This window comes from Vipera berus, assembly GCF_964194415.1.
Source record: "Vipera berus genome assembly, chromosome: 3".
In the NCBI taxonomy this organism is placed as follows: domain Eukaryota; kingdom Metazoa; phylum Chordata; class Lepidosauria; order Squamata; family Viperidae; genus Vipera; species Vipera berus.
The window spans coordinates 795,319-811,403 of NC_138204.1; the positions used below are offsets into that span (position 1 = coordinate 795,319).

Here is a 16,085-nt window from a genome sequence, read left to right on the forward strand (position 1 = left end):
AAGGGGAACCCGGAAGGATTCAGCATAAGGGAAACTGCCTCACTGGAGCCTGTGTTTACCTGGCAAATAGAAACCTGGAACCACCACGCTCTGGCTCCAGGCAAGAGCACTGGACATCCTGGATTGCTCTTTGTTTCCCACACCAGCCTGGGGTGTTGATCTCCCACTCAAGAACCACGCTCAGAGTATGCAGGGAAAGTCACGTCTTTATTCTTGAAAAGGGAGGAAGCTCAAACAGGAACGCAGCTGGGGCTGTGGCCGTGGCAGCCACGCTGGAGGCGGTCTGCTCACAAGGTCGCGCTTCTACATCCAGCTGTTGTGGAGGGACTCATTCTTTGGGGTTTTGTTGTTGCTGTTGCTCTGTGAAGAGAAGAGGGGAGTGGTGGGTGGGCAAAGGGCTTCTGCTCCTGGATAAGCAGAGCAGAGCAGAGGGGGCTTACCCTTGTGGTGGGAAGGCAGCGGGTCTATTTTGCCACCCACCGACTCACAAGCTGTGTCCCAGAGACAAGGGAGACCACCTGCAGCCCTGAGTGGGTCCCTCTGCTCCTCCCCAGCCTCCCCAGTCAAGGGCTGCCCACTGACCCTTCAGGGGGTGGGAAAATCCAGCCAGAGACATCCCTGGGCCTAACCCCCCCCTCTGCCTTCATGCAGTTTATCCTGGCTTTGCTGATGAACAGACCAACCCCCAGGTTTGTTGCCCTCCCTCCAGCCCTTCAACAGCCAGGAAGACCACCTCCACCAGTCATGAGCCACTGCAGTCCTTCTTTTTGCCTACTTGTGTGTCTCATCGGCCTTCTTTCTGTACCCCAGGCTGTCATGTGTGTGATGCAAATTAAAAAAAACAAGGGGAAGGGGTGACTATGGGAAGAATTCCATGGATGAGAATCCTCAAGGGGAAAACAAGCTTGGGAAATTTTGAAAAGTGAGATAATAAAGGCCCAGTCTAGTACAATACCAACAAAGAAGAAAAATAACAGCTCTCAAAAGAAACCAGCATGGCTGCATAAAGAACTCTCTGATAAATTGAAAGATTAAAAAGGACAAGTATAAGAATTGGAAAGAGGGGCACATAACTAAGTCAGAATATCAGCAAATAGCCCGTGCCTGCAAAGACGAAGTGAGGAAAGCTAAGGCTCAAAATGAACTAAGGCTTGCGACCAAAGTCAAAAATAACAAAAAATGCTTCTTTCAACATATAAAAAACAAGAAAAAAGTTAAGGAAATGATTGGTCCATTAGTGGGGGACAAGTGGCAAGAAGGTGACAAGCAATAGGGAGAAAGCAGAACTATTTAATTCGTTTTTTGCATCTGTCTTTACACAAAGGGAAAAAACAGTCCAACCTACCCAAACCAGTGCCATAAAAAACAGAATAGAAACGCAAGTTAAGATAGGCAAGAAAATGGTAAGTGAGCACCTGTCCAGCCTAGACGAGTTCAAATCACCAGGACCAGATGGATTACACCCCAAGGTTCTCAAGGAACTGGCAGACGTGATCTCAGAACCACTGAACTATATTTTTCAAAGATCCTGGAGCACTGGGGAACTACCAGAGGACTGGAAGAGAGCTGATGTAGTTCCCATCTTCAAAAAAGGGGAAAAAATAGATCCAGGAAACTACAGACCTATCAGCCTGACCTCAATACCTGGGAAGATTCTGGAAAAGATAATCAAACAACAAATCAGCGAACACCTTGACGCAAACAAAGTCATCACTAAAAGTCAACATGGGTTTGTCAAAAACAGATCATGCCAGACAAATCTTATTACATTCTTTGACCAAGTGACAAAACTAGTGGACCAGAGGAATGCTGTAGATATCATTTACTTGGACTTCAGTAAGGCATTTGATAAAGTAGATCACAACCTACTACTTGATAAGATAGAAAAATGTGGGTTAGATAGCATCACCACCAGATGGATTCGTAGCTGGCTGACAGGCCGTACTCAGCGTGTGGTCCTCAATGGAACCGCATCTACATGGAGGGGAGTGTGTAGTGGGGTGCCCCAGGGCTCTGTTCTGGGCCCAGTGCTCTTCAACATCTTCATTAATGATTTGGACGAGGGGATAAATGGGGAACTCATCAAATTTGCAGACGACACCAAGCTAGCAGGAATAGCCAATACTCCAGAAGATAGGCTTAAGATACAGGAGGATCTGGACAGACTCGAACACCGGGCACTATCTAACAAAATGAAATTCAGTGGTGAAAAAAGTAAGGTTCTACATTTAGGCAGGAAAAATCAAATGCATAGGTATAGTATAGGTGGTACCTTGCTCAATAGTAGTAACTGTGAGAGGGATCGCGGAGTCTTAGTAGACAATCACTTCAATATGAGCCAGCCGTGTGCTGCAGCTGCCAAAAAAGCCAACACAGTGCTAGGCTGCATTAACAGAGGGATAGAATCAAGATCAAGTGAAGTACTAATACCACTTTACAATGCTTTGGTAAGGCCACACCTGGAATACTGCATCCAGTTTTGGTCACCACGATGTAAAAAAGATGTCAAGACTCTAGAAAGGGTACAGAGAAGAGCAACAAAGATGATTAGGGGGCTGGAGGCTAAAACATATAGGGAACGGTTGCTGGAATTGGGTATGTGCAGTTTAATGAAGAGAAGGGTGAGGGGTGACATGATAGCAGTGTTCCAATATCTCAGGGGCTGCCCCAAAGAAGAGGGAGTCAAGCTATTCTCCAAAGCACCTGAAAGCAGGACAAGAAGCAACGGATGGAAACTAGTCAAGGAGAGAAGCAACCTAGAACTAAGGAGAAACTTCCTGACAGTTAGAACAATTAACCAGTGGAACCACCTGCCTCCAGACGTGGTGAATGCTCCAACACTGGAAGTTTTTAAGAAGAGACTGGACAGCCATTTGCCTGAAATGGTATAGGGTTTCCTGCCTGAGCAGGGGGTTGGACTAGATGACCTCCAAGGTCCCTTCCAACTTTATTATTATTATTATTATTATTATTATTATTATTATTATTATTATTATTATTATTATTATTATTATTATTATTATTATTATTATTATTATTATTATTATTATTATTATTATTATTATTATTATTATTATTATTATTACCACACAGTCACTATCTTGACAACCCTGCCACAGGATGATGTGGTTTCATAAGGCTCATTTTGCAAAGGACACCAGCAGAGAGAGATGTGTCACTGGAATCAGCCATGGTGAAAGAGCATTTTGACTTAGGATGTCTCCATCCTCACCTCCATTTGTTTGTTGTGTCACATCAGCCTTGTGCAAAATGGGAAAAGAGCTGAGAGTGACAAAGAGCTGAACCGTCTCCTGCTGTTGTGCTCATCCAGGTAACCACAATGACCGAGTTTTTACACAACATAAAGAGGCCATGGGATGAGCAGTCCCACACTGAAGTTGGAAACACAATCTCAGGACTCTAAGGATAATGAGAATGGCTCACTCGTGAACTGGGGGACAATGTAGGTGACGTCTTAGGAGAAATTATTAATGACCGGACTGTGGTTAGGGTACGGTAGGGCTGTATTTCACAGACACAACATTTGTGCATACACGCAACCTCACATGCTTTTTTGTTCCTTACCGAATCCATCACAGACCATTTGGCACTCCAGTTTGGTAGCAAAGCGATTTTGGTTGCCTCGGCACAATCCATAAACAAATATTTCACATGTTTTGGTCTCCCAGTTGTAGTAATAAAATTCTGAATATCCTAAGCAGGGACCGGAATCTGATGGTAGTTTGCAAACCTCTGTAGGGAATGAGAACATGAGAGAAGGAAAGTGAGATGGACAGAGAAAAAACCATTTTTTTCCAGGAAGTAGGTTGGGCCACCTTTCCCAGAAAGCCTTTGGTGGACCCAAAGGTCTAAGATTGGATGTTGTGTCGGGACTGAATGGGTCATGTGGAAACGTGGCCTCAGAATGAGTGCCAGAAATTCTGGCAACCGTAATGGTCTGTGGGAACGGCCTTGGGGGACAGGAGGAAAAGCTGCAGGTGAGGCAATGGTCGGATAAGAGGCAGCTGAGTCCACGGGAGGAATTGGGGCCTGGGAAATGTCTCAGGAGGGACCCTCCTTAGTTTCCTGGGCTGCAAAAGATGATGGGGGAAATGCTTTCATATTTGCAAGGTTCTATGTGTCCTTAATAAAGTTAGTCCCTAATAAAGACCCTTTATTAGTGTGTCTAATAAAGCCGGAACATTGGAGGGTGCTTGTCATCTGATCTAATTCACCCGGGGGGTGGGGAAGTGTTGGCTTTCTGGGCTGCCCTTACCAGGGACCTCGTTGGTCCTCTGTACCTTTGCTGATTTTCCCACAGGCCTCTTCACACATCTCCCTGGTCTCAAAGTTGTTGCTTTTGTCCTCACAGACACGGCAAGAGATGCATCGCTTCTTTTCCGGATCGTAGTAGTAGCGCTGCACCTGCCTTGAGCAGCTGCCCTGTTCTGGGGGTGGCTGGCACTGGTTGCTGCGGACTGTGAAAGAGGGAGAGAGGGGAGCTCGCTTGGCCTCTGGCTCAGGGGCCCAGGCAGAGGATGGAGGGGGAAGGGGACAAGTGGGGGAAGGAGGCCTGCACATACGTGAGGGCAGGCAGCCTCGGCTGCAGCCAGTGAAGCAACACTTCTCGGTCAGGGGACAATCTCGGTCGTCACTGCAGGTGCTGTTGCAGGGAACAAAGGTGTGAACTTCGTGCCTCCTGGGACACACGCCAGGGTGTTCTAGAAGGAGAGGGAGTGTCAGGCCCGAGAACCAATCAGGATGCATAGAGTTATTTCTGAGCAGTTTCCTTTACTGTTCCTCACCGACAGATGGAATCTTGCCAGACTAAAGCAACTATTTGCATATTACGGATAAAAGTCTGAGAATCTCTAGGAAGGAGCTTTCCCAAGTCTCTGCCTCATGACCAAACTATTTTCCTGCCTCTTTGCTCTCTGAAATGCAGCCTCTCCCTTCTAGGAATCCAGACTACATTCCACCACAGTCAGGGAAGGGGAGGCAGTTGCTCAGTGCCTGGGATTGGATGGCAGAAACCTCCCTCCAGTGCAGCTGTGTCCCTTCCTCCCCTGTTCTCAAATTGGACAAGGAACCCCGCCCCCCAACGCCCCCCCCAATGCAGGGCTTGGCTCTGGAAGCTTGGAAGATGAGGCACACTGGGGACCTGGGGGGACTCACAATGCGAACTCTGCCAGTACAGGGGAAGGCCAAGGATCTACAGTCTGCCCCCGGGCTCAACTTGGTGAATGTTAAGCTTGTGTGGGTGTTACTTTGTGGCTTAACGCTGGGTGCACACCCTGCATGAGGGTTCCTTGGTGCTCTCTTAGCTTGCTTGTTTTCTTGCAGACATTTCATTATTTGAACTAAGTAATGTCTCGTGTGCTAGTAAGAGTTTGCTTTAAGTTTATATTCTGGCGTCTTACCCTGTCAGTGTTTGTGGAGGTGGCCTTAGAGCAGTGGTGGTGAACCTATGGCACGGGTGCCACAGGTGGCATGCAGAGCCCTCTCTGTGGGCACACACGCTGTTGCCCCAGTCCTAGGCCTTCAGCTGGGTTTTATAAAACCTTTTCCCTTTGGGCCTCTGCCACTGTGTGCAAAAAAAAAAAGGTTCAATCAATCAATTTCAACTTCTTGTGAGGAAAAAAAAAGATCTTGCAAAGTTGGAATTGATTGATTGAACTTTTCAGTCCCACCCAGTCTGCCATTACCACCGCAGCCACGCCCACCCAATGGGCCACGCCCACCCGGCACCTGACGATACATAAGTGGGTTTTGGGTTGCAGTTTGGGCACTCGGTCTCCAAAAGGTTCGCCATCACTGCCTTAGAGTCTTGGTTGGGCTTTTTGCTGTTGGCTTCTTTGGTGGCTTCCTGATTGGGGTATTGTTTATAGTAAACAATACCCCAATATTGTAAGCAACACCCCAATCAAACAACTGCCACAGAAGCCAACAGCCCAGCCAAAGAATTCGTAAGACCATCCCCACCAACACTGACGGGGCAAGACGCCAGAACATAAACTGACAGCAAACCCCACTCCTTACGCGCACTGATGATGTTCCCTAGTTGGGCCATGAAACGTCTGCAAGGAAACCAGAAAGGTCTTAGAGTACCAAGGACGCCTCATTCTGCTTTATCAACACCTTGCATATTTCTTCCCTTTACGATACAGGTGTGGCACACGTGCAGGAACAGGTGAATTTAGGAACCAGCTGAAGAGTATAATGTGAATACACTGAGGGTGAAATTATAGGCTTGGGCACTCTGCCTATCAGACCGTGCTGCGTGGAGGGTGGGGGCTGGTGGGGTGGGAGGAGAGAGAGAAAGGAGTAGGACCTTCCACGGCTTCCATGCACAGCTTCCTGTTCCCAAAGGGGCAGCACTTATTCCCGAGAAGGTGAAAGGCAGAGACGCATTCAAAGTCATCGGTGCAGTTCGCGAAGCAAAGAGAGCCGTCTCTGCTCCTGGGTGGGCGAATCAGCAGCGGGCAATATCCTGTGCTCTCTAGGGGGAAAAGGGGGACACAGAAGGGAAGAAGGCATTCAGTCACAGAGTGGAGCTTGTGCACTAGTTGAAGGAGAGTCCCTCTCCAAATGCGGCAACACGTTCCTCAGCCTGGCAGGGGCACTGTAGGCAAAGAGGTTGGTCATTAGTAAGTGGAGGTCTTTTGCCACACCCCATGAAGCTGATGGAATGGCCTGGCCCAATGTGCCAAAGGTGGGTGGGTGGGGGGCTGCAGGGCATCTCTGAAGGGTTTTCTCTGGCCAGTTGGCATCAGGTTTCTCTCCCATCCCTGCTACGCAGAGAAGCCGATCCACAAGGCCGAGGGGGCTGTTCCCCAAACACCAGAGGGCAGGACGAGAAACAATGGTTGGAAACTGACCAAAGAGAGGAGCAACCTGGAATGAAGGAGGAACTGCCTGACAGTGAGGACAATTAACCAGTGGAACAGAAGTTGCCTCCAGAAGTCATCCATTACTGGAGGTTTTTAAGAAAAGACAGGACAGCCACCTGTCTGAGACTGTATAGGTTCTCCTGCTTGAGCGGGGGGCTGGACTAGAAGACCTCTAAGGTCCCTTCCAGCTCTATTCTATTCTATTCTATTCTATTCTATTCTATTCTATTCTATTCTATTCTATTCTATTCTATTCTATTCTATTCTATTCTATTCTATTCTATTCCATTCCATTCCATTCCATTCCATTCCATTCCATTCCATTCTCTATATTCTATATTCTATATTCTATATTCTATATTCTATATTCTATATTCTATATTCTATATTCTATATTCTATATTCTATATTCTATATTCTATTCCTTTATTCTATTCTATTCTGTCTGAGACCGCCTCAGGGGACCTGCGTGCCTCCTTCTTCCCTCCTTCATCCTCCAGGGAGGCTCACTTTTGCTGGGCTGAGCTTTCACAGCAAAGCTTCCCTGGAGGGTCTAGGACAGGGACAGGCCACTTTGGCTCTTTTATGACTCATGGATTTCAACTCCCAGAATTCCTGAGCCAGCCATGTTGACTCAGGAATTCTGGGAGCTGAAGTCCACAAGTCATAAAAGAGCCAAGGTGGCTTACCTTTGGTCTAGGAGAACTCACAGCAGCAACTCTCCACAGCCAACGCGCTGCCACCAACGTCTTGCTGCCAACTTGCCGTGGGGCAATTCACTGTGGGGACAACCTAATGCAAAAGAACTGTATTTTAGGCCTTGTCTTAATTTTACTAGTATTTGTTTTATTATTATTATTCAACATATTATAGTTATCTTGCTTTGAGTTGAGTTGTCCCATTCCATTCTTTGGAAAGCTCAAATCTTGCAGGCCTCGGAGGATGAAGCACCATGGACCGGCTTCCCTCTAAGGTCCAGCGGCATTTCGTGGCAGAGTAAGAACTTTGCAACCCTGCCACGGGCTCTGTTGTCCTTTGTACCAGGGTTAGAAGGGACCCCCCTGACCCATCGTCTCCCTCCCAGCCCAGGAAGCAGACTTACCCCCATCTGGGCGTAAACATTGTTTCCCGCAGCTGTTTGCGCAGCAGCGCTCAGTGCTCGGACAGCTGGCATCGGAGGTGCAGTGTTTCCCACAAAAAGTGTCGATGGGATGAATCAAGGTGGGACACCTGCCAGGCTTGTTGATATCTGCAAGAGTTTGGTGTGTGTGGGGGGGAAAGAGATGGGATTCCTATGAGTAAAGTGGGAGCATTTTTGTTCTCTTTGAAAAGAGGGGGATAAACCAAGGAGCAGATGTGGGGAGGGGGCATAAGGGGGAGTTAGAAACAGCCAATGTGGAAGTCAACTCTTGGCTTCACCATGAAGATGAAAAGCGGGAAGAGGTTGGACACACCAAGGGAAAATTGCCAGATATTTAATGGTGACAGCAAGGAGGATGTACTGGTAACTTCCTGGGATTGTTGTGGTTTTGAAGGACAACATATAGCTGAGAGAAAACATTGATAACTGTAAGACCACAGCGGGTTTGGATGCAAGAGGGTAGAAGATGGGGAAAGGATTTCGAAAGTGGCTGAACCTGCATGCAGGCAGAGATAGTTTTATTTAGTGGGGAAGAGAAGCAGAGACAGTACCAAGCCCTGCAGGAGCCCACCAAGCAGTGGACAAGGACTGGACCACTCACTTCCTGTCAAGACCAACTGAGAGTGACCACAGAGAAAGGAAATGAAACAGGACAAGACAAAGCCCCCACTTCCAACCCCCAAACCCTCTCCAGAAGGAAACCATGGTGGATGGTATTGAAGGCCACCAAGAGGTCAAGTAGAGGGAGGATGGACACACAAACCCCGTCCCACTCCCACCAGAGATCATCAAAAGGGGGCCCTCATGCCATTTCCATCCCACATCCAGGTCTGAACCCTGATTGGAAAGGGTCTAGATAATCCATTTCATTCAGGAACCCCTGGAGGTGCAACACCTTCACCAGAAAAAAGAGGATCGGAGACGGGATGGAAATTATCTAACGAGATGGAGTCTGCTGACGGCCTCTTAAAAAGAGGGCAGACGAAAGCCTCCTTCATAGGCTACCCCCCTCCCCCCATGGGGAAGCATCAATCACTCCAGAACCCATCCGCATGTCTCCTCCTGGGAACATTTCGCAAGCCAGGAGGGACATGGTTATGAAACACAGGTGGTTGTGCTCGTACTCCCTAGGATCCTGTCCACTTCCTCGAGGGCAACAGAGGTAAACTATTCCCAGATAACTGGGCAAGAACTGCTAAGCCTAAGCCTAACCCTAACCAACCTCATTGTGTCCTTCCCTGTGTCCTCTCCTGAGCACTGGACTTGCCCATCTGTCCTTCTCATTTCTCTCTTTGAAGTATCATCTCATGAACTGAAGTCTATGACAGACGTAGCTTTTGTAGCATTGCAGGAGACAACATTCTTCTCCTCTTTTTCTTTCACCATTTCTTCTTTCTCAACCCATTTCCTTCCTTCCTTCCTTCCTTCCTTCCTTCCTTCCTTCCTTCCTTCCTTCCTTCCTTCCTTCTCCCAAGATAGCTTTGCTGGACAAAGGCCACCTGGCCTACAGCCAATGTTCCTCTCTCCTCCGACTGGGACTCACCTGGGGAGACGCAGCGGCGGTCACATTCGTTGATGTCCTTGAAATTGTTGGCATTCCCATAGCAGCCTCCATACAAGAAACGTTCACACCTCTTGGACCTTGGGTTGTAGAACCAGCGAAGTTCTAAGTTGTCACCGGGACCTTTATCTGGAGGGAGCTGGCAGACACCTGAGGAAAAGAGAAGAAGGCCAAGCATGAAGAGCTGGCACCAGATGCCTCACCTCTCAAGTGGGCATGGGCAGGAGGACACAGTGATTGTGGAATGGATCTGTCACCCACCCTGTGATGCCCTTTTTGTGGGTGGTGGCTGCACACAGCTCGGTCTTGGGGAGAACATGACTCTCAGAAGCCCAGGAGACATCTAACTGGCAACTAGCTGTTATCTACATTGGCTGGAAAGCAGAAAACGGTCGGGGGAAGACCTAACTTGCTGAATAGGAGTGCTTCCTATCATATCTCCTGCAGCGTTTCTCTTATTGTTGTTGTTATTGAGAAGTTGTGTCCAACCCATCACGACCCCATGGATAACATTCCTCCAGGCCTTCCTTTACCTACAATCTATGTCTCTACCTACAATCTATTTCTCTTCCCCAAGGTGAGCCTGATGAGGGTGGCTCCTTTGGAGAACCAGTGGCACATAGAAACAGGTGTGTATTTGTGTTTGTATCATAACACTGCCCACATTTTCATTCCCTACATCAACAAGCATCTCTCATTGTCCCAGACCCTTTGCTCTCTGAGTGTCCCCTCCAGCTGAGGAACTGAAGGAGCAGAACGTGGCACCCCCTAAAGGCACGGCTGATCTCTTCCTGTCCTGCTTCTTGGTTTGGTTTCGCACCCAGCGGTCATGCAAAGTGGAGCAGCCCAGCCCCCCACCCCCACCCCTGCCCAGTCTCGTACAGCATGGGCAAGGGAGGGCTGAATTTCTAGGGAAGGGGCCTCACCAAATGTCTCTGGGAAGCCCACCATCATTCCTCACGTCATTGTTCCTCAACAGCTGTTCTTCTAAGGTCAATGTGTAATTAGTAGGTTCTCTCTCCTAGCCATTGCTGCAGCTTTTTCTGTTTCTTCATTTCACAAGTCAACAGAGCTGGTGACTAACTTCCCATTTTGTAGCCATGAATTCTACTGCAAAGCGGCTCTTTCTGTTTGTTCCACATTTGAGAATAATGGAGGATCCCAACAGGTTCTAGAGTTAGAAGAAGAGGTGAGACATCCTCCCAGCTATCATGGGTCTATAAAATGAGTGAAGAAGCAGAAATCCCCCTGTCTCCTCAACGATAATGCTGGGACCTAGTGGATCAACAGATGGGACCCAATGGTGGAGATGCCTCTTTGTATGGTCCCCCTTACGCTAAAGACTTCTCTTTTACAAGATGTGGAGATGGCTGTCAATATTGATGTGAGAGAAGAGAACCCATGGAAGAGAACATTGCATTGATCATTAGAAGCTATTGATCATGCAGGCTATCTAATGGTGGCAGAAGCAGAGATACATTGAGAGGGTTCTCTGGGACTTGACAGCTGGACTGAATGGGCTGTTGGTCTGATGCAACAAGGATCTTAGTTCTGTTGTGTTGTCAACCATCTAAACTCTCAGTTGACCAAGGAACCATGGTCCTCTGGACATTTCCTCCACAGAAGTGGAGAAAGATTTGGATGAAGACAGTTGCACCTATGTTGCATCTGCCCCAAAGGAGCTTTCTGGACTGCTTAAGGAGCCACGGTTTCCTAGGTTATTGTGGAGAAGTAAGGGAATGGGAGGTGTTGCCTGAAACCCACCCCAGAGGAGAAAGGAGTCCCAGCCCAGCCAAACCGGCTTCTCAGGTCCATTTCCCACCAGGGGTTGGCTGAGAGTCTACTCACTGTTGACAGGAGCCTGCCTCTGTTGACCACCATCCCCTCCACCAGCCACATGGAGGCCAGCAGAGAAGGAAAGGAGCACCGCCACGAGAAGGAGCCTGGCCCACATGGTCTCTCAGGAGGGAGGAGGTCTCTCAGTCAAGGCAGAGGAAGCATATAAAAGATGCTAAGGGATGGTAGCAGTTTTACCACAGATTTGTGGGAGTTCCCCAATGAGATGTTTCCTCAAGGCAGGAGAGCCAAGCTGAGAAAGCCGTACCAGAGCCGGAGGCAGTTTCCACAAGGAAATCTTTACCTAGAGGAGAAACATCTAACTCCGCCCAGTGTGCATTTTGCAATGGCCAGGCTAGAACAATGCAACAAGAGGTTGGGGCTGGGGTGAACCCACTGAACTGGCTCTCTCTGAAACAGATTGGCCTGTTTCAAGAACCCTGGGCAGTTTCTTTATTGCTGTTCTGGACCAGCTCTCTTCTCCCAACCCCTAATTAAGAGACGAGTCTGGAAAGCGTCCAAGGCTAAAAGGCTTCTGCCAAGGTTTAATGACGCAGATAACAAAACACAAGAGCTTGTCTTCTCAAACGAAAAAGTTGCTTTCAGCAACTAGCCCCTCCCCAAACACTTCTTTTATAGAGAGCTCAGGGCGTGGTCTCCCTGTGCCTCCTCCCGAGGAGTCCCATAGTCTTTCTTTGTTTGTCCCTGCTCGTCTGCCTCCTACGTCGGGCGTCCTTGAACAGGGCCAGCTGTGGGTCATCATCCTCCGCACTCTCGGGCTCACACAGCTGAGAAGAGGTCCCCGGCTGAGGACTCTGCAAAGCCTCCAAATCATCATCAGCCGGTTCGTTTCCCTCCTCCCCCACATCTGAGTCCTCCGATACATCGGACCCGGCTGTCGGACCCACCGGCTGGCCCTGAGTCACAACAATTGCTGGTCACCCATTTTACGAGAATCTCTCCATACTGGCTGCATTCCTAAAGGATCTAGTAGATAAGGCTTTACTAGTCTGGACTATAACCTTCCCTCCCATGGAATGACGCCATGCTGGCATTCCTATTAATTGCCTCCCTTCTCCTTCAGTTTTTCCACCACATCATGCAAGAACTCACAGGTTCTCCAAGCTGAAAGGCGAAGGGGCGGGAGCTTCTGCTTTGGGGAGGGGCAAGAGATGAACCTCTCTTCGCTCCCTCGTGGACATGGACCTCAAAAAGAGGAAGAGCAGGCAGAAGGTAGGCAAGGACTCACTGGCGGGGACATCTGGGGGCTTCTTCTTCTATATGAAGACACAACGAGAAGGCCACCAAGCTCCTTCAACCAAGCCTAAGCAAGAGGTGGAGGACTCCTTTCTTCTTCATTTTCCCACCCAAGGTGGAACCCCACTTGGTCTCTGCAGGATCTCGGCACCATCAGGCACAATGTTCTCAGCCACAACTTCGTGCTGGCTGGGAATTATGGGTGTCAGGAAGTATCAGACTGGAGGAACTGGATATAACTAGGTACTTTCCACGTCAATGGGAGATATCCTGCTAAGGCAATTTCTCCTTTTGTCTTATGATAAGATAACCTTTCTCATCTTTTTTTTTTACTGTGGACACACTGGCACACATTAAAAATGAAATTTTGTTGCCTGCTCTCAAAAGTGTACACGTACATAACACATATACCAGACATGTCAAACACAAGGCCCGGGGGCCGGAACCGGCCCGCGAAGTGGTTTCATGTGGCCCGCGAAGCCATCCTGGAAACAGTGAGGGAACGGCCCCCACTGCCTTGGCCCTGGCCCAGAGACCCTCCTTCTGCCAGAGACCCTCAGATCCGTCCCACTCCTGCCCAGGCCCCCATAGGCACCCTTGATGCGAACGATGTAGAGCTGGCCACGCCCACCCAGTAGGCCATGCCCACCCAGTAGGCCACGCCCCCCGCCCCCCTGAGGGCAACCGCAATGCTGATGCGGCCCTCAATGAAATTGAGTTTGCCACCCCTGACAAACAAACATGCTATATACAACCTATGTATTGTGGAAAAAACCAATAGAAACGACAAATGACAGTAACACACAAACAACTCTTACTTTAAGATTCAGAGGTTTATTTTCTAATAATTTGGAACATAGCATAATAACATGGCATTACTTACATCAATAACTCATTGCAATGAGGACCGACTGGCAATAGCAGATTCCAGTAGAACAATAGAACAGCTATAGACCAAAGGCCCCAAACCAAATTTTAACCAACATCTTTATACTTTTCTACTGACCACACACTCATAATTCTTAACATCCAACGGCAGTTCCCATCTGAAACTGCTACTTTCACTTCCTCTTTTTTGCATGGGTAAAATACATGTATTCCAAATATATATATATAATTATATACTTTGCAATTTATATTGCACAAAGCTCAGCAGATTACAAATAGCACATTCTTATAGAAGAAGAAGGGGACGACAGAGAAGGAGGTGGCTGGATGGAGTCCCTGAAGCAGTAGGCCTGAGCTTAAATGGACTCCAGAAGATGGTGGCGGACAGGAAGGCCTGGAGGAACGTGGTCCATGGGGTCGCGACGGGTAACCGGACACGACTTCGCAGCTAACAACAACAATTGTGAAACAGCATAAAGTTCAAAGTTAAAGCTTTAAATCACTACTGTAAAGCCTATGTAAATACATGTAAATATTAATCACTGTCCATCTTGAATACATGACGGAAAGAGGAAGCTTGAGAGTTCACAAGACTGAGGCTATATGGAACAAAATTGTGATTGAATCTGCATGTTCTGCTTTGGATACCACGGAACCCCCTCCTCCCAGAAGGTAACAAGGAAAACAGGTCGTGAAAAGTGTAATGTATTGGGCTTGGTCTTGTTAAGGGGACATCACATGGGTTAATTGCTGGTAGGTTGCTTAAGCAGGGAAGCTGGCTAACGGCTCCCAGCTCCTTAGACAACCCATCTCCAGCACCACCATTGGCTTCCTCTAGGGCGGCAATAGGTTGCTTTAAAGTTAAACCTATTGGCCGCCACCTAGAGGCCAGGGTATAAATTGCTGCATTCGCAACCCTGTTTCCCAGTTCAGTTCCTGCAAGCAATAAACAATGATCTTTGCTGAACTCACTCGCCTTGTCTTGTCACTGAAGCAACGAACCCAGTATCTAACCAAAAGGATGTGTAATGTCCCAGACAATCCTGTGGATCCTGATCAAGTGTTGCTTATACAGTATGCCATGTCCTGGATAGAAGGACATGAGCTGAACAAAGGTCTTTTCTGCTATCCTCACCACTCTCTGCACCACCTTCCTGTCCGAAGCAGGGATGCTTCCAAACCAGACAGAAATGCTGTATGACTGGATGCTCTCAATTGTTCCTCTGTAAAAAGTGCTAAGGACGGGGAAAGGAAGATGTGCTTTTCTCATGCAATGCACAAACTGCAGGCACTTGCTTGCTGTTGAGAGACCAAGCCAGCCTACTCGTTAGCTGCACACCCAGGAATTTGATGCTGCTAACCACCTCCACAGGTCAATCATTAATACCCAGTGGAGTGTGGCTGTGCCTGCCTTTTCTGAAATCAACAACGATCTCTTTGGTTTTTCCGACATTGTTATGTGTGATTGAGAAATGTTTGCTTCTCCTTAGGATTTTTTTAAACTTTAGATGGTATTTGTACCTGAGAAAAGATCTAAAAAGTGACAAACATTTGAAAAAGAAATACTTTTGCTCCCTTGCATTTTTCTGAGGATGTTAAAAAGACGTATTAGATGCCAGTCCAATTTCACTCCCAATCTGGGGAGCATCAGTCACCGGTGCCCCTTTCCATGACCTTCTTCTTAAACCCAGAGTTTCTCAACTTTAGCAGTTTTAAAATGAGTGGACTTCAACTCCCAGAATTCCTCAGCCAGTACCTTAAAGCTGCCAGGGTTGAAAAACACTGCTGTGAATCATAATAAATTTGCATTCCAAGATAGCAACACAAATTTTGGCTTCCATGTTAGTTTCCTGATACTAGATGTAAATACGCAAATAACTCGGTTTGTGTCACAACCTGGTGAGGAATCTACCCCACCTTGTTGCACTCCATGGAACTGGTGGATCTATGCCAGGTGAGGGACAGTCTGCCTGAGATTCATTGTCTTCTTGGCCAAAACTGGATCTGGGTAAGAAGTGGGACCTGCTGCTGCTGGACCATCTCCAACTTCCTGGCTATCTGCACATTGCCACGGGCGAGGGGCTAAGATTGAAAGGACCCTTCTTCAGCCTGAAGAGAGGGGGTCTCTTTGGCCAGTGTGCATCATAATCCATCATATTGGCAAGTGGCAGAAAGAGGTGAAAATTCAGAATAAGTGGGGCTTGCCTCTGATACACAGTAGCTTCTGGAATTCTTTCCTTATGCACCTGAAGGCAGGACAAGAAGCAACGGATGGAAACTAATCAAGGAGAGAAGCAACCTGGAACTAAGGAGAAACTTCCTGACATTGAGAACAATTAACCAGTGGAACTCCTTGCCTCCAGAAGCTCTGGGTGCTCCAACACTGGAAGTTTTTAAAGAAGAGATTGGATAACCTTTTGTCTGAAATGGTATGGGGGGATGGACTAGAAGACCTCCAAGGTCCCTTCCAACTCTGCTCTTCTGCTTCTTTCTCTTCTTCCTTTGAAATTCC

The 16,085-nt window shown here is 47.9% G+C and overlaps 1 protein-coding gene across 1 annotated transcript; it reads right to left on the bottom strand.

Annotated features, from left to right (window-relative positions):
• Positions 1–281: 281 nt before the first annotated feature.
• Positions 282–11,571, bottom strand: LOC308665487 (actinia tenebrosa protease inhibitors-like). Its single transcript, XM_081323548.1, has 8 exons — positions 11,441–11,571; positions 9,575–9,742; positions 7,993–8,139; positions 6,332–6,499; positions 4,584–4,721; positions 4,302–4,478; positions 3,586–3,753; positions 282–360 (listed from the first exon to the last, which is right to left on the bottom strand). The coding sequence occupies exons 1-8, from the start codon at positions 11,544–11,546 to the stop codon at positions 329–331; spliced, it is 1,104 nt and encodes a 367-aa protein (XP_081179674.1). The 5' UTR covers positions 11,547–11,571; the 3' UTR covers positions 282–328.
• Between the last annotated feature and the right edge of the window lie 4,514 nt (positions 11,572–16,085).